Here is a 27,401-nt window from a genome sequence, read left to right as displayed (position 1 = left end):
TGCTGGTTTACTCCCTAAGTGACTGCAATGGCCAGAGCCGAGTTGAACCAAAGCCAGGATCCAGGAGTATTTTCTGGGTCTCCTACAAGGGTGCAAGGTCCCAAGGACTTGGGTCATATTCTGCTGTTTCTCAGGTCCCAAGCAGGCAGCTGGATGGGAAGCAGACCAGCTGAGACACAAACTGGTGCTTACATAGGATCCCAGCTCTGTGAGCCCCAGTGCCCCCTCTGAAGCACCCCTTCTCAGCTCCCTCACCCACCTGCAAGTGCAGTGGCCCAGTCCACAGAAGACCCAAGAAGTCATTCCTCACTAGTTAAACATGCCCCCAGCCACTGCTCCCCCAACATGGCCACAGCCCCCTGTGCTGTGTGCCTGGGGCCAGAGCAATGTATCCTGCCCAGTGTTCCCTGCCCACAGCTGTGTGGCGAACGGTGTTTTCCACATAGCTTAAAAGACAGAATAGACAACTCCACTGGCACACTGGTATAGGTGGCACAGTTTGCATGAAACTGGCCCACAATGCCCGCCAGGCCCTGGCTGCTTTTCTCCTAGCAGTGGAACACTTGCCTAGGGACAAGGTAACCTGGGCCGTTGACTACAGCAGAGGACAAATCAACAAGGCTGGTGATTATTCTCCACTTTGTTTTGCTAATGGCTGTTTGCATGAGTCAGTGTCACTGCTAAACTCATTCTGAATTCATGGACTGAACTCACCTGTGGTGTGTTACCTCTGCCTAGCATGTGTGTCTCCCACGTTTCTCTCTCGTTTGCTGCTCACCTCCCAAGTGCCACAATAATGCAGAGCCAGGTAGGGATCAGGAGCCTGATTCCACTTGGTCTCCACTGGACTGCGTAGGGTCACACCTACTGGGGGGTGGCGGGCACTGCCCAGAGTCACACCTGCCGGAGGGGGAGGGGTTGCCCAGGGTCACACCTGCTGGAGGGGGAGGGGCTGCCCAGGGTCACACCTGCTGAGGAGGGGGAGGGGCTGTCCAGGGTCACACACCTGCCCTACCCTTGGAGAGTCCAGCTGTAATCCCCTGGAGGATCCAGCTGCAGGAGCCTGTGGAGGAGCCATGGCTTCAGGGTGGGCTTTCTCTGCACTCCTGGACCCACAGGCAGACGAGCGCGGAGCCTGCGAGGCATCTCCCAGAGGAATCGGTGCTGACTGCCAGTGTCCAGGCACAAGTGCTCTCTCCGCTCCATATGCATCCTTGCCTGCAGCTGCACAGAGCTACTGGGCACAGAAACTCCTGGCATGATTTAGCCACCAGGACAGAGGCTGGTCAGAGTGAGCATCTTGCATGCACACACACACCCATAAACATGGCACACAGAGGCACAGCCCACACACATATACACACCCACCCACAAACATGGCACAAAGGCACAGCCCACACACATGTACACACATGTACACACTTGCAAACATGGCACACAGAGGCACAGCCCACACATGTGTACACACCCACCCACAAACATGGCACAGAGGCACAGCCCACACACATGTACACACATGTACACACTTGCAAACATGGCACACAGAGGCACAGCCCACACACGTGTACACACTCACCCACAAACATGGCACACAGAGGCACAGCCCACACACGTGTACACACTCACCCACAAACATGGCACACAGAGGCATAGCCCACACACGTGTACACTCTCACCCACAAACATGGCACACAGAGGCACAGCCCACACACGTGTACACACTCACCCACAAACATGGCACACAGAGGCACAACCCACACACATGCTCACACACTCCAGCACACCCAAGTGCGCACTGATGTGCCCGCCTGTACTTGCACACCACGCACATACAGAAGAAAGAGACGAAAGCTGGCTTGCAGGTGGCGGGTGAAGAGACTGGCTTGACTGTTCTGCCTCCTGGTTCTGTGGTTCTGGGCTGAGGGCGCCTTGACGTGGCCACAGCACGTGTTCTTATGCTCCACAGTACATTGTGTGCAGATGGACACGCCATGACATGGTCCTGTCTGGACTGGCACAGCATGGGACATTAACCACATGGGCTGTGGGCAATCTGGTAGGTCAGGCAGGGCCATGTTGCCAGCACTCTGGCCCTGTCCCATTCTGACTCAGTGCCACGCTCCCGGTAGCTGCAGGGGGTAGTGGGTGAGAGGCACACACAACCAGCCTCACACCAACAGAGTGCAAAATTCTGTATTTTTGTGGGGAGGGTTTGTGTCTACAGTGAGCACACAGTGTGGCTCCAGGGCCCAGCCTGCACTGGCCATGGAAGCTGCAGGTGGGCAGGCCACATGGGAATAGGGACTGAGGCCTGGGGATGGCCACCTGCCCAGCTGACTGACCCGGGTGAGGCACGAGGCGCCTGGCAGGTGGAGCGGGTGAGTTACAACCTCATTGGCAGAGGCAGGGCTCTGGGTCCCTCGGCCGGGCAGAAGCCACCCACCGTGGAGGTGCCAGAAGCCTCACATGCTGTCCCCTGCCCTGAAGACAGAGCTCATGGGAAATGCAACCCAGGTGGACACAGACACAGCATCTGCAGGGTGAACAGCCAGAACTCAGGATGTTGGAAAACGTATGACAGTGTCACCAGGGTGCAGACACGCACACACACAACTGTGCACATGTACTTGTGTGTGTGGACACATGGATGTGTGGCAGCACCCACTGGGTGTGCAATAGTAGTCTGCAGTGCCTGTGTATGCACACCCTTGTGAACAGTGTGAGCCCACATGTGTTGTGCGTACACCAAACCAGCATGGTACAGCCGGGGGAGGAAGCAAGGCGGCGCTGGGCTGGGCTCTGTCTTGGAGCTGGCGCCCTGGGCAGACAGCAGTGATAATGCGCAGCCTGCAAGTCCCATACCCAGCAGCTGTCCCCAGTACCGCTGTCCCCAGGGTGCTGCATGTCTGGGCGTTTCCAGGGTGACTGGACCCTTCCTTCCCAGGTCCTTCCAGAGCAAGGCCTGGCTCCCAAGTGCCTACGTGGGCGAGGCTGCTTGGTTATAGGTGGGCTGCTGCAGGCCCCGTGCTTGGGCGGCCCTGGGCTGGGAGCATTGCCTGTGAGCAGCGGGTGCCTCTGGCCCTGAGTGGGCAGGGCCCAGGGTCTGCAGGGCCGTGGGATGCTGCTTGCCAGACTACACGGTCGTCTCGTTCCTCCAGGGCCCCGTCCGGATGTTGCCTGTCCCGTCGGTGCCATAGGGCAGTGGGGCGCGGGTGTCACCCTTGAGTGGCCCGTTCTGCCCTGGGCTCCCGAGGGGCAGGGACTGTGTCCGGTGCAGCAGCTCCAGGGACCCAGGCCGCAGCGCGCACCCGTAGATTCCAGGGCTGGTCTCACCGTCTTCGGCCTGGCCGACCACCGCGAAGGGGTCGGCCTGGGCACAGCAAGGCAGCGCGTGCGGCGCGCCGGGGCCGTCCAGCGAGCTGGGGGCGCTGTCCGAGCGGGAGCTGCGGGGGCTGCCGTCCAGGCTGGACCGGAGATGGTAGGCGTACTCGTGCCCGCCGAAGTAGGGAGGCTCGGGGCCGGCCCGCAGGCAGCGGTGCAGGTGCGCGCCGTGCGCGAAGGTAGGGTCCTCACAGGGCTCTGCCTCAGCCAGCTGCTCGCAGTGCATGGCGGCGCAACAGGGCGTGGCCGGCGACAGGCAGCTGGCGCGGCCCTGCGCAGCCTGCAGGTTGGTCACCTTGCAGTGGTTGGTGAAGGCCCGCGGCTGGCCGGGTCGCGGGGAATCCTGTAGGCAGGCGGCGGGCCCAAGTGCGTCCCCGTTGGCGTCGAGCGTGGGACACTGGCCGAGTGGGCCTTGCGCCGGGCGGCAGGACCACCAGCATCGCCACACGTCCTCGCGCTTGGCGCAGTGGTGGATGAGCACGAAGAGGCCGAGCGTCACACAGAAGGCGCCATAGAGGCAACTGAAGACCATGTCCAGGAAGGGGCCCTGGGACACGGCCAGCGCCCCAAAGGCCCACGTGGCATCGAAGAGCAGCAGCGTAAAGGCCGCAGCCCGCAGCTGGGCCTTGAACGAGTGCTCGTTCTGCAGCCGCGAGGGCGCAGGGGCCTCGCAGGCAGGCGGCGTGACAGGCGCCCCGCGGCCCAGGCCTGCCTCGGGCATCGCCAGGCGTTGCCGCTCCTCCGTGCATCCGCGCAGCTCGTACCTGCGCTCCGGATGGCGCCGCAACTGTACGTAGGTGCCCAGGAAGTACACGCAGGTGACCAGGGTGATGCAGGCAGTAGGTCCGTAGAAGGCGCCCAGGCTGGGTTCCCAGGCCATCCAGCAGCTGTGGGGAGAGTTGGTCAGAGCGTGCCTGACCTCGGGTGAGGTTATTCCAAGTTGGTGAATTTTGTGGCAGGAACAGAGGGTGGCCAGGCATGTGCACTGGGCAGGGGGGACGGGAGAGGCGGAGTGCCAGTCTGTGTCCACCTCAGCTGAAGTCCATGTCCCTCAGCCCCTCCCTGTGTGTCTGGGCTGAGGATTGAGACCAGAGGGGCTCTGCACACCCCGAGGGGGACCAGGAAGGCAGCAGGGCCCCTCTCTTCTCCCCCTCCCCAAGGTGGGGACTCTCGCGGCCAGGGTCTAGGGCAGCGGCCTGCGCAGTGGTGGTACTCACTAGGCCGCATCCGCGTCTTCCGTCCCGTAATTGCCGATGTTGGTGGCCGCCGTGACCCCGCAGATGATGAATGGGACCCCTCCACTGAGGAGGTAAAACCTGTAAGGACCAGTCAGGGCTCACTCCCTGGGGACAGAGGACATGGGCCAGGAGTGGCCGGGTGCCCCCGGCCTAGCCCTGCAGTGGGGATGGGGGTGGGGAGGTCCAGGCAGGTACTGGCCTCTGTCATCCCACCTGGAAGTGGTGGCCTTGGGAAGGACCAACAAGCAGGAATCCCATCCCCAGCCTGGCCTGTGAAACTGAGCATGGGGGTCCCTCAGGGTGGGCAGTGTGTGGCAGGGCCAGCCCAGGGGTCTCGCTGCCCTGGCAGGTGAGAGGGGCCTGGCCTTGTGTCTTTTGGAATTCCAGATAGAAGGCCCCCTGGGAGCCCGTGGGTGCCATCTCTCTCCAGCACCCACCCCTCCCATGAGGTCCTTCAGGTTGGGCCCACAGGTGGCATGGGGTCAGGACAGTGGTGTGGGAGGGGCTGTGAGTAAGCACTGGCCAGTGAGCTGTCTGGACCCCGGCAGCCCACACCCACCCAAAGCGCCAGCTCTCGTCCTGGCTGTTCCACTTCCTGCCCAGCTCCCTGGAGATAGAGATCTGGGCGCACTGTGAGGATGCCCAGTGCCAGGCTCCTGCACCCATGTGGGAGCCCTGGTGCAGCTCCTGGCTTCAGCCCCGAGTACCACAGCCATCTGGTGGGTGAGCAGGCGGACAGAACACCTCTGCCTCTCCCCCACTCTCCCCACTGTTCTTTCAAATTAAAAAAAAAAAATTTTTTTTTCAACTAAGAAATCTTCACATTCCAGGAAGAATTCCTTGTACCTGCATGGGTGATAATCAGGGTGTCCAGAAAGTTCTGGAAAAATGGAGTGTAAGACTAGTGTGTTTCAATGCAGGCCTCACCTCCAGCTGACATGTGGAGGGCTTTAGTCAACAGGTAAATTCATGGAAGATTGTAGCACACAGGAATCCAATTCAAAATGGATAGGGGTGTGGTGTGTGTGCTCTGTGTGGTGTGTGTTCTGTGTGGTGTGTGCTCTGTGTGGTGTGTGTTCTGAGCAGTGTGTGCTCTGTGTGGTGTGTGCTCTGTGTGGTGTGTGCTCTGTGTGGTGTGTGTTTTGTATGGTGTGTATTTTGTGTGGTGTGTGCTCTGTGTGGTGTGTATTCTGTGTGTGCTCTGTGTGGTGTGTGTGTTCTGTGTGGTGTGTGTTCTGTATGTTGTGTGTTTTGTGTGGTGTGTGTTCTGTGTGATGTGTGTTCTGTGTGGTGTGTGTGTTCTGTGTGGTGTATATTCTGTGTGTGCTCTGTGTGGTGTGTGTGTTCTGTGTGGTGTGTGTGTTCTGTGTGGTATCTGTGTTTTGTGTGGTGTGTGCTCTGTGTGGTGTGTGTATTCTGTGTATGTGTTTTATATGATGTGTGCTCTGTGTGGTGTGTGTTCTGAGCGGTGTGTGTTTTGTATGATGTGTGCTCTGTGTGGTGTGTGTATTCTGTGTGGTGTGTGTGTTCTGTGTGGTGTGTGTGTTCTGAGTGGTGTGTGTTCTGTGTGGTGTGTGTTCTGTGTGGTATGTGTTTTGTATGATGTGTGCTCTGTGTGGTGTGTGTTCTGAGCGGTGTGTGTGTTCTGTGTGGTGTGTGTTTTGTATGATGTGTGCTCTGTGTGGTGTGTGTTCTGAGCGGTGTGTGTGTTCTGTGTGGTGTGTGTTCTGTGTGGTGTGTATTCTGTGTGGTGTGTGTATTCTGTGCGTGTGTTTTGTATGATGTGTGCTCTGGTGTGTGTTCTGAGCGGTGTGTGTGTTCTGTGTGGTGTGTTTTATATGATGTGTGTTCTGTGCGGTGTGTGTTCTGAGTGGTGTGTGTTCTGTGTGCTGTGTCGTGTGCATTCAGTGTGGTATCTGTGTTCTTTGTGGTGTGTCCCATGTGTCATGTTTTCTGTGTGCTCTGTGTGGTGTTGGTGACTTTAGTGCCATTGGGGAGATTGTATTGAACCTGGAATGGCATGTGTCGCCATGGTCACTGCACAGCTCAGGAGTTTGAATGTGGGCAGGGGCTTGGGCCACATGATGCCAGCTGCAGGGCTGAAGGGCAGACAGGTGTCTGCTTGCCCCTCTGGCCATGCTCATGGTGTCCAGCCAGAAGTTGCGGGACCTGCATCCCCCATCCCTCGGGCCCAGATGGGTTCTCCTGAACAGCCATGGAGCAGCCGGGTGCTGCTGGTGCCATGTTCTGTGCCTTGGGACATGGGAGAGGCTGGCCAGGAGCTCAGGGAGTCAATGCTCTTCCCTGGAAGCCAAGCCAGAGGACAGGTATCCAGGGGTGTCCTGGGGCATTCAGGGTATTCAGGGTGTCTTGGGGTGTCTCGGGGTGTCCAAGTGTGTCTGGGGGTGTACAGGGGTGTCTGGGCGTGCCTGAGTGGTCCTGGGGTGTCCAGGATTGTTCAAGCATGTCCAGGGGTGTTCAGTCTATGTCCAGGGATGTCTAATGGTGTCTGAGTGTGTCTAGGGATGTTTAGAGGTATCTGGAAGTGCCTGTGGATATCTGGGGGTGTCTGGGGAGTGTCCTGGGGTGTCTGAATGTGTTCAGGGAATGTTTGAGGGTGTTTGGGGAGTGTCCAGGGGTGTCTGAGTGTGTTCACGTGTGTCCATGGGTGTCTGGGGGTGTCCATGGGTGTCTGGGAGTATTCAGGGGTGCCTGGGGGTGTCCAGAGGTGTCCAGGGATGGCCTGGGGTGTCTGGGAATGTCTGAGTGTGTTCAGCTGTGTCCAGGGGTGTCTCGGGGTGCGCAGGCAGACAGGCACACAGGCAGCAAAATAACATCATGATCCCTCAGAGCCTAGCCCTCAGCCATCAGCTAGTGCCTGGTGGTCTCGAGTGTTGGTCAGTGAGGCCACCACATGGAGGGAGCAGCCCCTGGCCAGTCTGGCCATCCTTCTCAGTGACCTTGCTGGGAAGTCCACAGAGAGAAGCAGAAAGACTCCTGGGCTCCGTCTGTCTCTTCAGAACCAGGAGGCACCCGATTGGTCACAGGAGAGGAGATGGTCTCAGAGAGATTTTCAGACCCAGGGGACCCTTCAGGAGATGCAAGCCCCAGGACTAGGGGCGGCCGAGAGCCCCAGGCAGGTGGGCGGAGGAAGCATCCTTGTTCAGGGAGGCAATGCAGCCACACGGGGGAAGCCTTTGCATTCAGAGCCAGAGGGAGTCAGGCCACAGCTGGGGGCCCCAGCCTCCACTTGCCAGCCGCCCTGTGAGAGCTGGCAGGCTGACTGTCTCCCACCAGCACCCGGCCCCAGGCCAGGGCAGTGCCAGGCTGGGGTGGCCATACTGGGGACAGCAAATGGCACTAGGTGTGAGAGGTCCGCTGTGATCAGCTGAGGCATTCCTGGTGGACAAGTGCCAACTGCTCCTGGGAGCTCATGTTTCTCACATAAACGAGTCAGGTCCAGTCCACGAGGTACCCCTCTCTCTGGCATCCCCTCCCCCAGGTGCCCTTGCATCCTGACCCTGGATGTGGGCGGCTCACCACAAGGTGCCTCCAAGCACAACCACATTCCTACCTGGTTTAGGGTGAATCCCCTCAAGCGAGACAGATGGCTCCGTGGAGGCAGCAGGAGGGGGGAAAGCCACCTGCCCATCATCCACCATCCCCTTGGAAGCAGCATGGGAGCAGAGGCCCCAACACCACCCAGAGAAGCCAGAGCCAGAACCCCGCCCACAGGAACTCCTCCCACGAGCCCCACCCACCAGAGCTCTGCCTCACCACCAGGAGCTCCGCCCCACCCACGAGGACTCCTCCCACCAGCCCCACCCACCAGACCTCCACCCCACCTACCAGCCCCACCCACCAAGAGCTCCTCCCACCAAAACCCACCCACCAGGAGCTCTTCCCACCGAGACCCACCCACCAGAGCTCCGCCCCACCCACCAGGAGCTCCTTCCACTGAGCCCCACCCACCAGAGCTCCGCTCCACCCACCAAGAGCTCCTCCCATCAGCCCCACCCACCAGAGCTCCGCTCCACCCACCAAGAGCTCCCCCACGAGCCCACCCACCAGAGCTCCACCCCACCCACCAAGAGCTCCTCCCATCAGCCCCACCCACCAGAGCTCCGCCCCACCCACCAATAGCTCCTCCCACTGAGCCCCACCCACCGGGAGCTCCGCCCACCGAGCCCCACCACAGGACAGCACTGGGCACATCGGGTCCTCAGGGGTTGAGACCCTGTGGAGTTGGCGAAGGCCCAAGGTGGGAAGGGGCGCGGGTGAGAGCCTGATACCTGAGCAGGGGCTGCTTGGCATCCGGCCGCTCTGCACCAGAGCACGGCGGGGCTTTCCTGGTCACCTGCTTGTAGATATTCCTGGCGGTCACCAGGATCCACAGCGAGCTGGACAGCGTGGAGTAGTGCAGTGCTATGCCCACCTGGGAGGGGACAGTGGTCAGCCATGCTCCACCGTTGGGCTGCTCAGCCCCTTCTGCCCCCTCCAGGAGACCAAAAATAAGGGCCTGGACGCACAGGGAGACCCTGGGCAGCCTGGCCCTGTGGCTCTACAGAGGATGCCCTGTGGCCCACAGCCTCACACAGGCGTCTGCCAGCGAGAGGAGGGCTGAGGCAGAGGCAGGGGCGCCCCAACACGTGCCTGCTCATTGATGGACACATGGACATGGACAGGGTACTGGACATGGACAGGAACTGGGTCCCACCATACCCCCAGTGCTCTCTGCCAAGTGGGTTCTGACCCCTCGCTGCCTCTGAGCCCCAGCTGAGTCTCTTCTGGGGGGAGGTGAAAGGTCACCATGATGAGGGGCAGGAGGCCCCAGGCTGAGCAGATGCCAGGAGCACCAAGAGGGTGCCCCGTGTGCCCAGGTGGGACCTCAGCCCAGGGTGGGGGCAGAAGAGGAAGACATGGAGGAGAGGTAGACCGAGCACACCATGGGTCTCCTGGACCCAGGCCTATGTGGGTGCAGGGTTACTGTGCAACACCGCTGGCCACCGCCTGTCTGGTGGTGATGTCACTCTGTTGCCATAACAACCGTCATCCTCCACAGCCATCACAGCACTGGATGGCTCTGTCTGCCCCTGGGAGCCTGCCCTGACAGGCGGCATGGACACTTGTCCAAGCTGGGACTGGACCGGGAGCCCTGGACCCTCCCCAACTCCGACCAGGCCAACTGGGCTGGTAGCACTCACCGCCTGGCACAGGACTGGGTACTTGGTGCGGTTGATACCGCCAGCAAACACGGTGAAGGTCAGGGCTGCCTGGAGGCAGAAGTTGAGGAGCGCGTGCCGGCCCTTGCGGCTGATGCGGATGGCGCTGGGGAGCGATTGCATGTCAGGAGAGGCCCTCCTGCAGGGCTGCAGCTGGCCCAGCAGGAAGGGGCAGGGAGGGGGTGGGGCTCAGTGCCCACACTCAGGCCAAGACACGGGCTGTGGCCATGGCCATGCCTGTGGCTCAGGTGCTGCCCCATGCTTGACCCCCTCATGTCTCCCACCTGTTCCTAGGTGCTGCTAGCACCCTGGGGTCACCCCACTCAGCACAGAGGGGACCAACCATGGTGCAGGGCTGGGACAGGTGCCCAGCTGGAGGGGTGCCCAGGGAGGGTGTTGGGAGCCCTGCTCACCTCCGGTGCACGACGTAGGTGAGCACGGAGGCACACAGGCACAGCAGCATGACTGCGGTGCAGGCGTACACCACGGGGTGCAGGAAGTCCCCTGGGTACTGGGGTAGGGAGAGCACGCTCTTCAAATCCTGCAGGGGGTGGAAACCCTGTGAGTGGCAACCCCCCCATGGCAGACCCATCCCCCAGGGCAGCTCCAGTCCTGGTGACCTTCTGGGTCCTGGAAAGGCTGTAGGCTGAGGAGGACCTGGCCTGGAGGGCGCTCGGACCCGGCCCGGCCAGCCCAGGGGGCACTCAGAGCCAGCTTGGCCAGCCCAGGAGTGGGTGCTCAGACCTGGCCTTGCCAGCCTGGGGGGTAGGGGCAGGGGAGGGGAGTTCAGAGCTGGCCCATTCAGCTTGGCCAACCAGGGTGTTTTCAGCCACCGCAAGCCCACTCAGACACCTCACACCCACAGGCTCTGCAGACCAGGCCCCCAACCCACTCAGGCACCCATGGGCTCTGCACCCATGGGCCCTGGGTTCTGCTACCCCAAGGCGCAGTACAGGGTCAAAGTTGGGTCCCTGGGTGGGTGTGTCTCCTTCTCTGCTCCCACCATAACTAATAGCCAAATATATCTGAGAGGCAGCGGGCTGGTTCTGGTTTGGGGTCTTTGCCACCCTTGCTTGGGGCTACCCTGGCCTCCAAGGGTGTTGGGCAGTGAGCTGGAGAATGGGAGTGTCTCTCAAGCAAAATGGGAAAAAGCCACCAAACCACGAGGCTAAGAGGGTCTCAGGCCAGAAGGTCTGGAAGTGGCGGGGATTCCTGAGGGTGCTATGGCCACACCCCTGCCGGCCTGGGCAGCAGGTGTAACGCTGTGCCTGGGATGGCCGTCACTTTGGTGCAGTGAGGCCAGAGGCAGGAGCCTAGACACTCAGCAGCCAACACGCCCCCGGTGTCCCCTGGGAGTCCACATTGGCCTAGCTGCTGCAGTCATGCGAGCGTGTGCCTGACCTGTTGTGTGCCAGCTTCCCCTCTCTCATTGCTCTCGGTTCAGCTGGATTTGTCATTTTCAGGGTGTTCTGCCAACCACCAGCCTGGCCGCTGAGAAACATGGGAAGAAAGGGAGAAGTCGGGCAGAAAGAGCGGCCTTGCTCCACTCAAGGCTGACCCCTGGCTCCCTGCCCAGGGCTGTGTGAGGGACACCTTGGTCAGGGCAAGGGTGCCAGTGGGGATTTCTGGGTCTTCTGCCTGGCGTGCCTGGTTTTGCCATTTTTCCTCCTGGTTCTAGGGTAATTCTTTCCTTCTGGTTCAGTGTCTACCTTCCAGGGAGATGAGTGTCTGTCGGGTTGCCAGCATTGTTGAAAGGCCAAGGTGGAATGTGAGGCATTTATGTGATCAGAGCACAGGGGACCCTAAGGGGCACTGGCTGGGTCTGTGGTCCCTCTCATGGAGGGGGTGTGATCCGGAGAACCGGTCTGACATGTCCGGGTGTCCCCTCTGGACCAGCGGTTCACAGTGCAAGCTCTCTTGGGTGGGATGACCGACCAATCAGCTGTGGCAGAAGCTTCCAGCAATGTAGAGCATGGGTGAAGGAAGATGGAGGAAGTCAAGGACATGAGGCAGCTATGTGGTGGCATTGGTCAGTGGGGGGTCTCTGCCTCTGGTGGGCGGCGAGGTGGATGCAGGAAGTGGCCGCTGGGCCGCAGCAGGCGGCGAGATGGACACAAGGAGTGGATGTATGAGTGGTCGCCTGGCCCTGGGCCTGACACAAGCAGAGGCCTCGCTCTCTGCCTCCCCGTTGGCAGTCCTAGAGATCCGCGGCACATTCAGCCAAAAGGAGAAACACAAGAGTGGCAGAATCCACATGCAAGAGCTGCCTGTCTACACCGCAGTGTCTCACACTGCCCTGTCCACAGCACAGGATCCCACACTGCCCTGTCCACACCACACAAACCCACATTGCCCTGTCCACACCGTAAGATCCCACAATACACTGTCTACACCACAGCAGCCCACACTGCCCTGTCCACACTACAGGAACCCACACTGCACTGTATACACCATAGGATCCCACACTGCCCTGTCCACACTGCAAGATCCAACATTGCACTGTCCGCAACACAGGATTATACACTGCCCTGTCTACACTGTAGGATCTCACACTGCACTGTCCAAACAACAGGATCCAACACTGCCCTATCCACACCACAGGAACCCACTCTGCACTGTCCACACTGCAGGATTTCACACTGCCCTATTCACACTGCAGGATCCCACATTACACTGTGTATACCACAGGATCCCACACTGCCCTGTCCATACCCCAAGATCCCATCCTGCCCTGTCCACACCGCAGGATCCCACACTGCCTTGTCCACACTGCAGGATCCCACACTGCCCTGTCCACATCGCAGGATCCCACACTGCCCTGTCCACACCCCAGGATCCCACACTGCCCTGTCCACACCCCAGGATCCCACACTGCACTGTGCACTGCAGGATCCCACAGGGTCTTTTCCACAGCACACATTGTCCCATGATGTGAGGAACACATAATTGAGATTATTGTGGGGAGCTGATTATCTCTTATCTGGAGGAATGAAACCCAAGTCTATAGGTGAGGAGACACGTGAGAACGCCTACAGGCTTAGCGTACAGACACCACACCTGCATGAAAAGCAGGTGCCTAGGAGGTCAGTGCTGTGGTGTAGTTGGTAAAGTTGCTATCTGTGGGGCTGGCACAGGGACACTCCAGGGACAGGAGCACTGTGAGGGGCAGGGACACTTCAGGGACAGGAAGGGGTGATGAATCCAGCCAAACACATCTCGCGAGTTTGGATGTTTGGAATCAAGCAACAAGTTGAGTCGGAGACCCCGACAGAGCCCTCCTTGTGAGGCGGGTGCTCATCCCAGCCCGACCACGGACGCCCTACACTGTCCTCCAGGGCCATCAGCATTCTCTGCACGTGCCCAGTCCGTGGCCGCCTGTCAGCTGTGCCCGATAAGCACACATGCTGCATTATTCGCACAGCCGCCGGCTTCCCTGCAGCCACAGGCTGGCGCTCACAGGAGCCTCGGGTAGGGCCATGGGGTCGTGCTGGAGCAGACAGTGCCCTGTGCGGAGTCTTCCCCTGTTCCCCCTCCCCAAGCTCCCCAGTCTGTGATGGGAGGGGCTGCCAGGCCGGACGTGGTGTCCACGTGGCAGTGTGATGTGAGCCCACGGGGAGCATGTCACCTCTGCCGATGAAGTGATTTGACACTGCCAGCGGTCACAGCTCATCAGCATGAGCCAGGCGAGGCAGCCAGCGCAGGAACCAGCCCTTGCGGCCCCGCCCCCAGCTGGGACACCAAGGCCTCTGCCCCAAGCAGCTGCCCCTAGCTGGCCTGGCCTAGTTCCTGGCCAGGTACTTACCATGGGCACTGGGAGTTACGGTGTGGGCACCGGTGGAGCTGGGGTCACTGCTCAGGGGTTACGTGGCGCCCTTCTCCCTGCCAGCCGCCATGGCCACCCAGAAGGTCAAAGTCCCACACAGTGACCCTGGGCTCCAGCTCCCCCAGGAGGTGCCCAGGGTGGCTGTGCCGGGGCCAGCAGGGCTCGCTCATCTGCAAAGACAGCGCATGGTCAGTGCGTGGCACCAGGGTCTTGCCTGCCCTGTCCTTGCTCCTGCCGCAGCCCAGCCCACCGGGGCCACAGGTAGCAGCCAGCCGCCGTCCCCCCACCCGGAGCTTGCCTCCTTCTCAGTCTCAGCTGCTAGCCTGTGCCAGCTGCCAGTGCCAGCTGCCAACTCAGGGCTCTGGGGGCCTGGGGATCTGAGGTATCAGGGTGCCTTCCAGCAGACACTGCCCTTGGGGTTGGCACGGCCCGGAGCATCCAGCGATTTGGCCACCCCAAGGCAGCAGTGCCCACGGAGCCACACGTACGATCCGTGTTTCCCATTGAGACCCGAGTGCCTTGAGCCAACCTCTCTAGGTTCAGCAGGCCGGTGGGCGGAACCTTCCGCTGCGGCTGCAGTCGGGCCTCCGGGCTGGCGACTCCCCGCGCCGGGACTGATGCGTCCCCGGCTGATCGGAGCTGGCGGCCGGGCTGAAAGTTACTCGGAGTCCGCTGTCTGGGCGGCAGGAATCGCCCAGCTCTGCAGCAGCGCGGCCCCACCGAGTGGACACTGCGGCCAGCGGCGGCCCCTCGCACGTCCGGCTGCCTCCCACCCTCGGCTCGCGGCTCAGCCCCGGGGCGACGCGGCCCAACTTCTCACCTATTCCGGCAGAAGCGGCTGGAGAGGCGCGGGCGCGAGTGAGGGCAGCGATCAACAGATTGCAGGGCTGCGGCCGGCGCCCGCAGCGCCGCTCTCCGCCCGGGCTTGGCCGGCGGCTTCCGGCCCCGGAGCCGGGGCGCGCCCGCCTTCCGAGGCGAGAGCCGGGGACGCAGCCGGGCCGGGAAGCAGGCGCAGTAACCATGGGGACTGGGGGCGGCGCGGACGGCGGCTCCCTGCCGCAGCAATGGTTCTTCCTGGCCGCGCGGCCGGCCGCCCGCCCGTCACACCGCAGCGCCGATTTAAAGAGACACCCGGCCCGCGGCGGCCGCGCCCCGCGAACGCGCCCCCCGGCAGGCGCGCCGCCCGCCCGCCGCGCGCCCGAGGGAGAGCCCGGCTGCCGGGGGGGAGCGGAGGGAAGCGGACCCTGGCGGGTGCGCATGGACCTTGTGCCGGAGCCACTCGGAGCCGCGGCCCAGCGTGAGTCAGCAGGGCAGGCCCCGCCAGCGCGCGGGAGCGACCCCGACGCTCCCCCCGCGCCCCCGCCCCGAGAGCCACTGGCGGGGCTCGCCCCGCGGACGGGGTCCAGCGGACTCTGGGTCGCCCCGAAGCTCAGCTCCCCTCGAGGCGCGGCTGAGGGACGTCGCTCGTCGGGAGGGGCCGCTGGCTTCGCCTGGCCTCGCCTCAGCGTGCCGGTGCCGTTGGGTCCCCAGGTCGGGGCTTCACCCGGGAGCTGGTGGGGACGCAGAGGCAGGCAGAGCGGATGCGGCGCCACAGCCTGCGCCCCACCTCCTCCTCCCTGGGGTTGCTCTGATGGGCCTGGCAGGTGGTGCAGCTGCCTGTGAGTCCCCGTGTATGCACAGGGAGAGTGCCTCGGGCCCCCACCCACTCAGAGCCGGTGGGAGGTGTCTGCTTCCGACCCGGGGCACGGTTCTTGGTGTCCCCGTGGCGGCCTATGCTGGGCGCGAACAGAGCAGCACTCCCGCAGGATGAAAGACTGAGGCACCCAGTCAGGTGCCCTGCGGGGCTCCCGCCCTACTGTTTGTGCAGCTCTCAGGGAGCCCACGGAGATCCATGTGAACCCCAGCTGTCGGCCGCTGTGGGCACTCAGGATGGTGTGGCAGCGATTGCAGCTGAGGCTCAAGTCTGACATGGCGGCCTCTCTCCTTGGAGCGAAGAAGGTGTCGCTCCTGGCTGGTGAAGACTCAGGGCGCACTATGCTCCGAGGTGCAGGGGTCTGGGCCTTTTCTCTGTGTTTCATCCACAAGACTGTGCATCTGTGTCACAGCTGCCCATGTACCTGGGAGTACCGAGGAGAGAGTCCTTGCTGGACCCCAGTAGCCCCAGCCAAGACGCCCTGTGCCCTCCTTGTGGCTGACTGGCTCCAAAGAGAAGAGCATGAGGGGGTTGACCAGTACCACGTCAGTACCATGGTCAGTACCATCGTCAGGACCATGGCCAAGACCTCAGCTGGGCTCTTGGCCAAGACCATGGCAGCAACACAAACCACACGCTCACGGTGCCCTTCAAGGCCCCCAGTGCACGGGTCCTTGCCTGTGGCTCTCCCAGGCCTTGCTGCTGGGTCGGCTGTTGTGGCTCTTCTCCCTGCTGCCCTTCCTCATATGCCATGGACACTACAACTTCAACTTCATGTACTTTCTGTCTGTCCTGAAGCTTTGTTCTTGGCTTGATTTGTTCTGATCATCTGGGACAGAGAACTCTGGCCACACGTGTGGGGGCGTGGCTTGCCCCCATCTCCAGGTTGAAGAGGAGGGTTCCCCAGAGGAAGCTTTCCCCCAAGAACCTGTCGGCCATGCTGCGTACTGGAGCTGCATGGAGCAGCTAAGTTGCTAGGCAGGGGTGGGCGTGGACTCAATGGACCCCTTGCCATGTGGGTGGGTCACCCAGTGGTCAGGCTGAAAGACAAACACCCCAGGCATGACTGCCAGCTGGGCTCCACACTTAGGGAAGGGGGCACCTGGCTGGTGAACATAGTGCCTGGTGGCTGGTACTCTGGTGTGGGCACTCAAGGGCCGCAGACTCTCAGGCTGTTTGTGGGGGGCCAGAACATTACTGGGATAACGCTGCTTCATGCTGGGGCTGGACGTGCAGCTTGGAGACCTCAGTGGGGGGAGGAAGCCTTGGCTCCTGGACACTTTGAGGGGCCGAGCTGGCAGAGCAGGTGGCTGTCCGTGGGGTCACATGCTTGGCCCAGTAGGGCACAGCCCCATGTGCCTCAGTCGCCCTGTGCCAGCGACATTTTCACGAAGCCAAATGGGAAGTGGCTCCTGGTTGCCATGACAACCACCAAGTCCCCAGTGGTGCTGGTGGGAACTGTCAGGCCATTCCTGCAGAGACAAGGTCCACTTGGTCATGCCCACCTGGAGACGATTTTGAGAACTGAGGAGCAAACCCCACTAACTTCAGCATCCTGGCTGCTGCTGCTTCCTCTGAGAGAACTGAGTCAAGGTCCTCGGACTCCATCCACCAACCCCTTCTCCTCTCACCCCTCCCTTCATCCCATCCCTTACACCCCTCACTCTCACCCCTCCCTTCATAGCCCTGCCCTCAACCCATCCCCATCCTGCCTCCTCTCACTGTACCCCTCCCCTCCCATCCCTCCTTTCACATCCCAGCCTCCCTCACCCCTTCCCTGCTCCATCCCTCTCACTCCTCCACCCACATCCCATTCCCCACACGCTCCCAACCACCCCAACCCTCACTCCTCCACCCACACTCTAACCATCACACTTTATGGGAGTGCTCTTCTCAGGGCAGGCCTCCCCTTTGGGGAGTGGGGTGGTTCTAGAAGGTCCCTCTCAGCTCCACCCACGGGGCTCCAATTGGGTCACCCCTGTGGACACTGCAGCCCTCCTTCCAGCCCTTGCTCCCTCACCCTTCTTCCTGTGTCTGATTGGCCACCGTGCAGAGAGGATGGTCTGTCTGGAAGGCTGATCGGAAGGGCCTGGTGGTCAGGGACCTGGTGCTGCTGGGTCCCGTGCATGGCCAGGCTACCTACTGCCCGTGGCCTCTGGCCTGGCTCCCGTCAAGGCTTCTGGAAGTGGAGCCAGAGCAATTTTACCAAATTAGATGTGGTTGAGAGTGATTTGTGCCGCCTGACAGTTTTGTTGATTATTTATTCGCAAATTCTGTTCCTGAGTCAGTGTTTTTTCTGGTGTTAGAATCTTGGCAACCCGGTGCTGGCTTCCTGATTCTTTGTATCTTGTACGCTTCTTCCTCTTCTTTCAAATGTCTTTGGGCCTAAAAATAATCTCTTTATTTTTGAATTTCTAATATTTCCAGCCAGCTCTTCCAGGAGTTGAAGCAACCTAAAGATCTGACAGGCAGAGTGGGCTTGGTCACAGGGCCGAGGCTATGCACCACAGTGAGGAAAAGCAGCTAGGTGTGTGAGTGTGCAAGAGTGTGTGCAAGAGTGTGTGCACTATAGTGATTGTGTAGGATAGTGTGAGTGTGCAACAGTGTGTGTGCACAGTGAACATGAGTGCATGCACAATTAAGAGTGCACAGTGTGTGGTGAATGTAAGATTCTGTGCAGTGTGTATAAGAGAGTAAGTGTGTGCACAGTGAATGTAAGTGTGCACAGTGCGTATAAGAGTGTGCACCACGAGTGTGTGAAGAATCTAAATTGCAGTGTGTTTGCAAGTCTGTACAAAAGAGGTGAGCGTGTAAGAGAATGTGTGCACAGTGAATATGTGCAGATTGTGAACGTGCAGGTGTGCAGTGTGTATGTGCACAGTGAGTGTGTGTGCAAGAGGGTGTGTACAGTGTATAGGAGTGTGAGTGTGCAGGGTGTATGTGCACAGTGAGTGTGCAAGAGAGTGCATGTGTGTGCCGTGTATAGGAGCATGAGTGTGCAACAGAGTGTGTGCAGTGATGCAGGTTGTGAATGTGCAGTGTGTGCAGTGTGTATGTGCACAGTGTGTGTACAGGAGGGTGCACACGTGCAGAGTGTGTGAACACAGTGAGTTATGTGACTGTGCATGTGTGTGCACTGGGAATGTGTGCCCAAGGGCGGGTGTGCAGCACAGTGAGGAAAACCAACATGTGAGTGTGTGCAGGTGTATAGAAGCAGAGGTAGAAGTGTGTTCTGTGGGTGTGGGTTTGAGTGTACCTGCATGCATGCATTTGTGTGTGAGAGAGTGTACATGTCTGGAAGGCATGTGCATGTGTGTATATGTCAATGTCAATGTGTGTGTCTCCGTGTATCTCCGTGCACATGTATTTGTGTGCATATGCCAAGCAATCTAAAGGTGTGTCAATCACTCCTGGGAAGACAAGAGGTGGCTTGTGTGCCTGATCTGGCAGCGCAAGTACCCATCAGCACTTAGGGCCACGCGGCAGGAAACAGGCACTCAGCAGCCCTAGTAGGGACTGCTCTGAGACACGCCCGGCTTGATCGCGATCACCTGGCAGCTGCTGCTTCTCCATTTGTAGAAAGCAGCAGCAACTCCTGACCTGCAATGGCCACTGCCTGCTACTTCAATCCAGAAAGCAGGTCCTACGACTGAATTCATCCTGCTGTGGCAAGGGGAAGCGAGGACGCCAGGGTATTCCTGATCAAGGGGAGACATCAGTTGTCAATGGGGCCACTCTGGGCTGCTAGTGCCGACAGGTCTGGCAACTACTGGGTGGCTGCCCAGAAGAGCACTGACCACAGGAACAGTGACCAAAGGAGCACAGTGACCCCAGGAGCACACTGACCCCAGGAGCACACTGACCCCAGGAGCACAGTGACCCCAGGAGCACATTGACCCCGGAATGCACTCACCCCAGGAACACAGTGACCCCAGGAGCACAGTAACCACAGGAGCACACTGCCCTAGGAGCACAGGAGCACAGTGACCCCAGGAGCACCCTGACCACAGGAGCACACTGAGCCCAGGGGTGCAGGAGCACATTGACCACAGGAGCACAGTGACCCAGGAGCATAGTGACCCAGGAGCACAGTGACCGAGGAGCACAGTGACCACAGGAGCACACTGAGCCCAGGAGCACAGGAGCACACTGACCCAGGAGCACACTGAGCCCAGGAGCGCAGGAGCACATTGACCCCAGGAGCACAGTGACCCAGGAGCATAGTGACCCAGGAGCACACTCACCCAGTAGCACACTCACCTAGGAGCACAGGAGCACACTGACCCAGGAGCACACTGAGCCCAGGAGCACAGGAGCACACTGACCCAGGGGCACACTCACCCAGGAGCACAGGAGCACACTGACCCAGGGGCACACTCACCCCAGGACTATACTCAGCTCTTTACTTGGTAGTTATTCTCTGGGATAACACCTCTGGGAGCACACTGACCCCATGGATTACTTTAAGTCCTCGCCATGGACTGCTCTCTGCTGGCTGTTTGAGGCCTCTGCCCCAGTTGGTCCCTCTTCCAAATTCCCCTTGGCTCCACTTTGCTGAGGACCGCACTGCCAGCTCCCTGCTGTTGTCTTTACGTCAAATGTCATCCAGAATGTTAGTCTGCGAGGTGCAAACTCTGTCTGGAAAGGTTCTCCCAGAATACCCGGAGCCCCACCTGCTGCAGGCCCCGCCGCCAGCCTCCAGGATCCGCCCCCGTTTGAGCGCTGCCTCAGAGTGGCAGTGGCCGAGCTGTGCCAAGTGTGCCTCAGTGGAGCGCGCTCCCAAAACACCAGGTTTACCCTGCCAATAGAAGACATGCTTATTCTGTCGAGCATGCATGCTTCCTGGGTGCTAACTCTGTGCTTCGTGCATGTCAGGGCCAGCAAGTGTCCCGTGTCCTCCCAGCTCTCAAGCAGGGCTTACAGTGCCAGTGGAACTGGGCAAGTGTCCCGTGTCCCCCCAGCTCTCAAGCAGGGCTTACAGTGCCAGTGGAACTGGGCAAGTGTCCCGTGTCCCCCCAGCTCTCAAGCAGGGCTTACCGCACCAGTGGAACTGGGCAAGTGTCCCGTGTCCCCCCAGCTCTCAAGCAGGGCTTACAGCGCCAGTGGAACTGGCAAGTGTCCCGTGTCCTCCCAGCTCTCAAGCAGGGCTTACAGCACCAGTGGTGTTGAGCTTCCTTCTAGTTGGGCCAGGTTTCTCTGGAGATAGCCTGGTTCTGGCCATGATCTGGGTGGACTTGGAGCCCTGGTCTTCCCTGTGTGACCGACGCTGTCCCCTGTCTGCCTAGACATCTGAGAGTTCAGAGGGCCTGCCTCCCCTGCCCAGTGACCAGTGCAGCCTGCCAGTCCTGGAGCCTGGTCCATGGCCACAGTTCCACGTGGCTGCAGAGGTGAGAGCTGCATGCACCTACTGCCTCACACTGGCCTGGGCCTCTGGGATGCGTGTACAGCCACGTGGACTGTGGGCTGGACTGGGAGCTTTGCCCTGTGGATCGGGGGAGGCTGTGTTTCCCACAGCCAAGGCGGCCGGGGAGCAGGTGTGTTCACAGGCGCACAGCTTCCCTTTAAGCAGGAGGCTTGCTTTGGTCCAGGCTTTCAGAGGCTCATGGCTGAGGCAGGGTGGCCCTTGGTGGTGGGTAGCAGAAGGCGAGGGCCCTGGTCCCTGCGCCTGCTCAGCACCTCCCCCAGGCGCTGGAGACCCCTCCAAGCTCCCCGTGATCTTCCAGGAGGAAGAGCAGCAACGCTGTCCCAGGGAGGATTTCAGGCCTTCCTGTGCCAGGGAAGGCTGTGGCTGAGCCAGCGCCATCCCCAGGCCCCACCCTTTTCCACCCGAGGTGCCCCTCAGAGCCCCCACCCGGGGCAGGTCCTGGTTCTGGAGGTGGTGCTGGCCCTGTGCGGACCTGGGGCCTCTCTTGGAGGGCGACCCTGCCTCTCCAGCGACAGCAACGCCCTTCCCTGGGCCCCTCAGAGCTGGGGAGGAGGGAGGCCCAGGCAGAGCAGGGAGGGGGAGGGGGAAACCCAGGTTGTGGTCTTCGGCACTGGACAGGTGGGAGACGGGGTAAGGCCACCCTGCTGACACCGGGCTGACAGGAGGTGACCACCAACTTGCCCTTGAGTGACCTAAAGCAGGCAACCCAGGTGGGCAGCGCATGGTCCTGGCCGAGGGATTTGGCCATGCGGCCCGGGCGCTCAGGTACCTGCTCCTGGGCAAAGCAGCGCTGGTCCGGTCTCTGCTCACGCTGGAAGCCCCGTGGCAGCAGCAGTGATGGGTGAGAGCCCGACCTAGCAGCACTGTGGGTGCTGGCCCGGCAGCTTTATCAAGCGGGATGGGCGGAGAGAGGGCTGTCAATTAAATCGGCCACCTGCCTGGCCCCGCCGGCCGCCGCGGGATCTGGCCTCAAAGGTGCCCAGCGCGGGACTGCGCGCCATCCCGGCTTCAAACGCGGATAGTGGAGTGCTCAGGCTCCTGCATGGGCCGGCTTGGAGACAGGCCCGGCTTTGAACACGCTTCAGTGCTGCCCATAGAGGGCCGGGCACGTCCACACAGCCCGTGGAGCTGCTGCCTTTTAAAGCTTATTTTTAACCAGCACATCCAGCCCAGGCCTGGGGCAGAGCTGGGGGGTCGGCCTGTCCCCAGAGAGACATCTGGGATCCAAATAAGAAAGATGTTTTTAGGTCTGTCCCCAAAGCTGCCCTGGTGTGTACCTGAGGCTTACCCACATCCCACACCCCCACATAACAAGCAGAAATGCTTCAGGCCCAGGCTTCTGTTGGTGGAGTGGACACTGCTTGGCTGACCAGCGGTACCCAAAGCCCTCAGGGGTTCATCCTGGTCTCTGGTCCCTGAAGCCAGGCAGGCCTGGGCCCCACCTTCCTGCAGTGGTGGTCAGAGGACCCACTCTCTGTGTCCTGTGCGCCGTGCCAGCCCACTGGCCCCTCCCCTGTGTGCCAGATCCAGGGCAGGGTGTGCTGATGGTGGGAGGGGAGTGGCCAGGAAACAGCCTGAGGTGCCCTGCTCTGAGCCAGCCTTGTGACAACCCCTGCCAGCAGCCAGTTACCAACAATGGGAACCCAGCCTGCCAGCCCCCAATGAAGTCCACTTAGTTTGGCCCAAGCCTGGTCAGCCCAGGGTGTCGCCAGGGCCAGCTGTACCCTCATCCCTGGAGGTGTCCCCAGGAGCTGCTCCTGGAGGGTGGGTTGTACAACCCAGCCAGGTGGCAGCTGTGTGGTGACAAGAGGGGGTGGGAGCCAGAGCATAGGAACAGCCATGGATACCCCAAGCAACTCTGGGGCCTCAGAGCCACCCCGGAACCCTCCTACACAGAGCCCTCACACCCAGAAGGCCTCCTACCTCAGAGACCCACTATCCCAGAAACCTCATGCCCCAGAGACCTCCCACCCAGGACCTCCTGCCTCGGAGACCTCCCACCCTGGAGACATCACATCCAGGAGACCTCCTAACCTGGCACCTCATATCCCAGAGACCTCCCCCCCTGGAGCCCTCCCCCCCTGGAGCCCTCCCCCCCTGGAGCCCTCCCACCCTGGAGTCTCCCATCCTGGAGCCTTCCCACCCTGGAGTCTCCCACCCTGGAGCCTTCCCACCCTGGAGTCTCCCACCCTGGAGTCTTCCCACCCTGGAGCCCTCCCACCCTGGAGTCTCCCACCCTGGAGCCTTCCCACCCTGGAAAGGGAAGACAGAAGTGAACACAGCCCTGCATAGGCACAAACCCCAAAGGCCCAGCAACCTGACAGCTGCCATGTGGAAGCCACACATCAGTGCAGGCCAGTGACCAGGGGTGAAATGAATGGAAATGGTCCCTGGTGCGCTGGCTGGACTGCCCGGCAGCCCTGGTGCTGCTCATCACAACTCAAGGGACGAAACCAGAGCTGGGCAACCTGCAGTGGACTCTTCAAAGGGCACATCTGGAGTCTGGGAGCCCCTGCCAGAGCTTGTGACTCCTGTGCTCTGAGCCATGAGTTCTGCTTGGAGCTAGGGGGACATTTGCTGGCCCTGGTGGGCTCCGGCCTCAACCCAGGAAGGCCCACAAACACCCAGCAACACACAGTGTCCATGTACCAGCACACACCACAGGCTCATGCTGCACACTCCACACTCATGCTACATGCCCATGATGCACACACCAAACACACTCATGTTACATGCCACATGCTCATGCCACAGGCACAGCTATGGCATACAGCCACACGCTCTTGCTGTATGCCACACGCCCATGCTACAGGCACATGCTCACACTACACAATCATACCCTATCATACCTCACACACATGCCACAGGGACGTTCTGCCTGCTCACCACACATATGCATACCTAGCAGCACACCCAGCCATGCGGGTCAGACTGGCCCGGGTGGACACCCCAGCAAGTTCCTTAGCCCATCGTGTGGACACAGGGACAAAGGCCAACCTGTGGCCGCTGAGCGCTTCACCAGGCCAACTTCCTGTGTCCCCCACAGAGGCTGTGAAGAGCTGAGGGGAGCTCCCTGTCACCCTGAGACCCAGGGCAGGAGGGAGAAGAATGAGCAGGCTGGATGGGCCCGCACCACTCAGCCAGTGTCTGGTCCTGTCTTCATCCAGTCTCCGAAGAGGACACAGGGTCACTCCAGGTCGAAGCAGCAGGGACCCTAGTCCGTCCACTTCAATCAGACAGGAAGTCACAGGGTTAGTAAACAGCAGACCATGAAGCTGATGACTTTGAGCAATCATCCTCCATCCCCCGATGCTGAGGAGCGGGGCTGGGCCGGGACCTCCTCCCCTCCCTGCATTTTCCACTTGGTCCTACAGAGGGGCTCCCCCTCAGGAGTGTGGCTGTTCCAGGGGTCACCTTGGTAACACCTCAAGGGGCCCTCGCCCCAGCCTCTGGTGTAACTCACAAGTGCTAAGGACTGACATCACACGGCACATATGCTCCTGTTGGGATGTGCGTCAGGACCCTGTTGCACAGCGGATGAAGCTGCAGCTGGCGGTGCTGACATCCCAAATGGGAGCCTGTGTTCCGGTCCCGGCAGCTCCACTTCTGACCCAGCTCCCTGTTGATGGCCTTGGAGGGCAGCAGAAGACAGCTCACATAACTGGACCCTGCACGTGTGGTGCAGCTGGGCCCAGCCCTGCTGTTGCAGCCACCTGGGGAGTGAATTGACAGATGGAAGATTTCTCCCTTATTCAGTCTCTAAATACAAATGAAAATGAATTAAAATGTGTGAAGGCAAATAATTGCTTTGGTAACTTGAGACTTCTGATTTCATGTCTCAGAAATGAGCAGAGCAGCTGAGGGTGCCTGGGGACCCCCAGTCCCGCAAGCTCACCCAGGAGACATGCGGACGGCACAGAGCCCCCTCAGGACTCTGTACGGAGCCGGCATGCAGGGACAGGACCAGGACTGGGGGGAGTGATAGGGTCAGCACATCTGGACACAGGGAGACACGAGATGCCACTAGGAAAACTAGGCAAGAAAACAAGGGGCGGGCACAGAACAAGAAGCGGAGATGGAGGAAGTGGCCGCAAAAGGACATGTGCGTGAGCCGTGCATGTTGGAATCGGGTGTGAGCCCTGTTCTGGGGATGAGGCCGTAGCGACTGGGAGATGCAGCCACGGTGGTCCAGGCCCCCAGGCCCTGCACGTGTCGGAGTGAAAGCTCCACTCTCAGCTTCTCCCAGAGAACAGAAAGGTTAGAGAGGTCGGTGGGTGGTCCCCATCCTGACAAAGGCTCAATGCCCCAGTCAGATGGAGCTTGCCCCACCCGAGAAGGAGTGCAGGATGTGCAGAGGGCACGGCATTGGCCTGCTGTAGACATGGTGCTGGGAGGTGGGGTGTTCGTAGGCCAGGTCCGTGGCTTTGCAGAGTAGGACACACTGCCCCCCTGTGGCTCACTCGGCAACTGCAGGATCCCACCAGGCCCACCCCAGGCGGAGCAGTCAGGCTGCTCTCCTGAAAGTGTTAGGATCCCGCTCATCTCTGGGCCTCACTGTGTGGGCCTGGTCCCCAGGGAAGAACCCTTTGTCCCCGCTGATTTCCAAGGGGCTCGATGATGTCACAGCTCTCTTGCTTCCCTGGCCTGGGAGGGAGACGGCTGTGCACAGCTGGCTGGCATGGCACAGCAGGACTGGCCCAAGTGGGTCTGTCTGGCTGCTGACCCAGAGCCCCAAGCCCCCTAGGATTTCCTCAGGGGCAGGAGCCTTTTCTGCATGGTGCTGGTCCCAGGAGCCCCAGTTCGGAGCTCTCAGCTCTGCCCCCGCCATGGGGGGGAGTGGCCGAGAGGCAGCTGCCTGGAGAAGCCTCTGACTGTGGGGTTTGGAGGGCATGCAAATGCCGACCACACCCCACCCATGGGACAGACATGCCTGTCCGTGGGTGCTCTGTGCTTCGACAGCCTGCTCCTCACGTCTGTGAGACGGCACAAGTCCTCACAGCCCTGGTCATACCTGTGCATGCCAGTCAGTGTCTCAAAAGCTCCCCAAGCCGTCACAGAAGGTCACTGGCCCTGGGGCCCAGGGTCACTGGTCCAGCGGGATCTGGGCAGGTGGCCAGTCCAGAGGGGCCTGGGCTTCAGTCCTCCGGTGCCTGGGAAAACCCAGTGTTTCCAGGGCAAAACTGCATGGGGTACAGGATTGCTATTTCCCCATGTGCATGGGTGTCTGCATGTTACGTCACATAGCGTCCCATGACGCACACATGCCTTCCCGTGAATCTGTGTGTTGTGGCGCACACTGTCCTGTGACACACGCAGCTCATATTGTAGCCCTATTCTGAGTCTGGTCACACACACCTGTAATTTGCACTGAAATGCTTCCCTCTTATCTGCTCTTAGCTGTGTGGGGCCGTCGGCCTCGCACTCCGCGCTCTAGTGCTTCTGCCAGACATTCAGGTGCCGTCTGCCCAGCGCCGCAGCCGAGGCAGGGCGCCCCCTCACTCCCTGACCAACAGGCTCATCAGTAGAGATACGAGGCTGTCACAGGCTTCACACCAGGGAGTCTGCTTCCTCCTCATGGCAGGACATGGAGGACTGAGCTGTAATGAAGACAGGGGACCAGGGCTCCCAGCCTGGAGGGCATGGGAGGGCGTTGTTATGCCTCACGGCACAAAGCAGCTGCTCAGGTGCCAGTCCTTGTAGCCATCTCTCCACCTTCAGACGAGAGCAGTGCCTCCCCTTTAGCAACGCTCCCTTCCCTGGTTCCTGGGGCTACCCCTCTGCCAAAGGCGCTTCCCTGCAAGTCTGTCCTGGGGGCTGGCCTGCTCCCCCAGTCCCTGCCAGCACAGCCGGAGTTCCTCCTCCACGGCCTGCCCTTCACTCGCTCTTCCGGGTCGCGAGTCAGCCAGCACCCGCAGCACTGCCTCACCTGCCCCAGCGGCGTCCTTGGGGGGATAGCTTGCTTGCCCTGGCCTGCCGGCCCCTCCGTAGGAACCCAGGACTCTCAGGACTCGGTCCTCGGAGGGTGGCCCGCAAGCTCCTCTATCCTGCCCGCGCCCCAGCGCCCCGGCACTCCGCAGGACCTGGCTGCGCCAGTGTGGCCAAGCCGCCCACCGTAGCCGGCTCCCGGCGTCCCTTGGTCGCTAGGCAACCGCCTCAGGTCCGCGGCCGCTACAAACTGGCCTGGGCAACAGACAGAGCCGGCGCCATGGACCTGGCTATCACGAAGGAGCTGGCCCACGCGGAGAGCCAGCAGGGTGAGACCCCAGGACTCATTCTCACTGTTCCTGGGGGCATCCTGGGCTCCTAATGTCGCCGTGAGCCCCCGGGGAGGACGAGGCCTCCGCCAAAGAGGCTCCAGCACCCACGACCTCATAACCTCGGCCTTGGGGGAAGTTCCAGCCAGTTTGATCTCTGCAGGTCCTCCAGCTTCTGGTGAGTGGCCGGAGCACGCCGGCCCGGGGCTCTCACCCTGCCTGTTCCCACAGACACAGCCTCACTCAGAAGAGCCTACGAGCTGATCAAGTCCGCCAACCGCGGCAAGTCCGAATTTGACCCCTCAGAAAGCTTCAGCCCTGACCTGTTTGTTCTGTGCGCTGAGCAGGCCCTCAAGGTAGCTCCT

The 27,401-nt window shown here is 60.8% G+C and overlaps 2 protein-coding genes across 4 annotated transcripts in view; one reads left to right on the top strand and one right to left on the bottom strand.

Annotated features, from left to right (window-relative positions):
• Positions 1-2,795: 2,795 nt before the first annotated feature.
• On the bottom strand, positions 2,796-13,822 carry ADGRA1 (adhesion G protein-coupled receptor A1). Of its 3 annotated transcripts, XM_058671656.1 has the most exons (8): positions 13,644-13,822; positions 11,243-11,332; positions 10,255-10,382; positions 9,824-9,947; positions 8,912-9,054; positions 5,179-5,226; positions 4,599-4,697; positions 2,796-4,268 (listed from the first exon to the last, which is right to left on the bottom strand). In XM_058671656.1, exons 3-8 carry the CDS (start codon positions 10,302-10,304, stop codon positions 3,134-3,136), a joined length of 1,599 nt encoding a protein of 532 aa, XP_058527639.1. In that variant the 5' UTR covers positions 10,305-10,382; positions 11,243-11,332; positions 13,644-13,822; the 3' UTR covers positions 2,796-3,133. The 3 variants fall into 3 exon arrangements, with proteins under 3 accessions (XP_058527639.1, XP_058527637.1, XP_058527638.1); XM_058671654.1 differs by lacking the exon at positions 11,243-11,332; XM_058671655.1 differs by lacking the exons at positions 5,179-5,226; positions 11,243-11,332.
• A 13,110-nt stretch (positions 13,823-26,932) lies between these two features.
• The window catches only part of CFAP46 (cilia and flagella associated protein 46), a 51,383-nt gene continuing 50,914 nt past the window's right edge, over positions 26,933-27,401 (top strand). The window contains exons 1-2 of the mRNA XM_058671664.1: positions 26,933-27,036; positions 27,268-27,392. Of these exons, the coding sequence (XP_058527647.1) occupies positions 26,988-27,036; positions 27,268-27,392 (174 nt within the window). The 5' untranslated portion in view covers positions 26,933-26,987. The remainder of the gene's footprint in view (positions 27,037-27,267; positions 27,393-27,401) is intronic.

This window comes from Ochotona princeps, chromosome 13 (assembly GCF_030435755.1).
Source record: "Ochotona princeps isolate mOchPri1 chromosome 13, mOchPri1.hap1, whole genome shotgun sequence".
NCBI classification, from domain to species: Eukaryota; Metazoa; Chordata; class Mammalia; order Lagomorpha; family Ochotonidae; genus Ochotona; species Ochotona princeps.
This window is presented reverse-complemented; position numbering and strand designations above follow the sequence as displayed.

Coding starts and splice junctions, on each gene's coding strand:
- ADGRA1 (XM_058671654.1), bottom strand. Junction 9,948..10,254: donor ACCTACGTCGTGCACCGGAG/GTGAGCAGGGCT, acceptor ATCGCTCCCCAG/CGCCATCCGCATCAGCCGCA. Junction 9,055..9,823: donor ACCCAGTCCTGTGCCAGGCG/GTGAGTGCTACC, acceptor GTCCCCTCCCAG/GTGGGCATAGCACTGCACTA.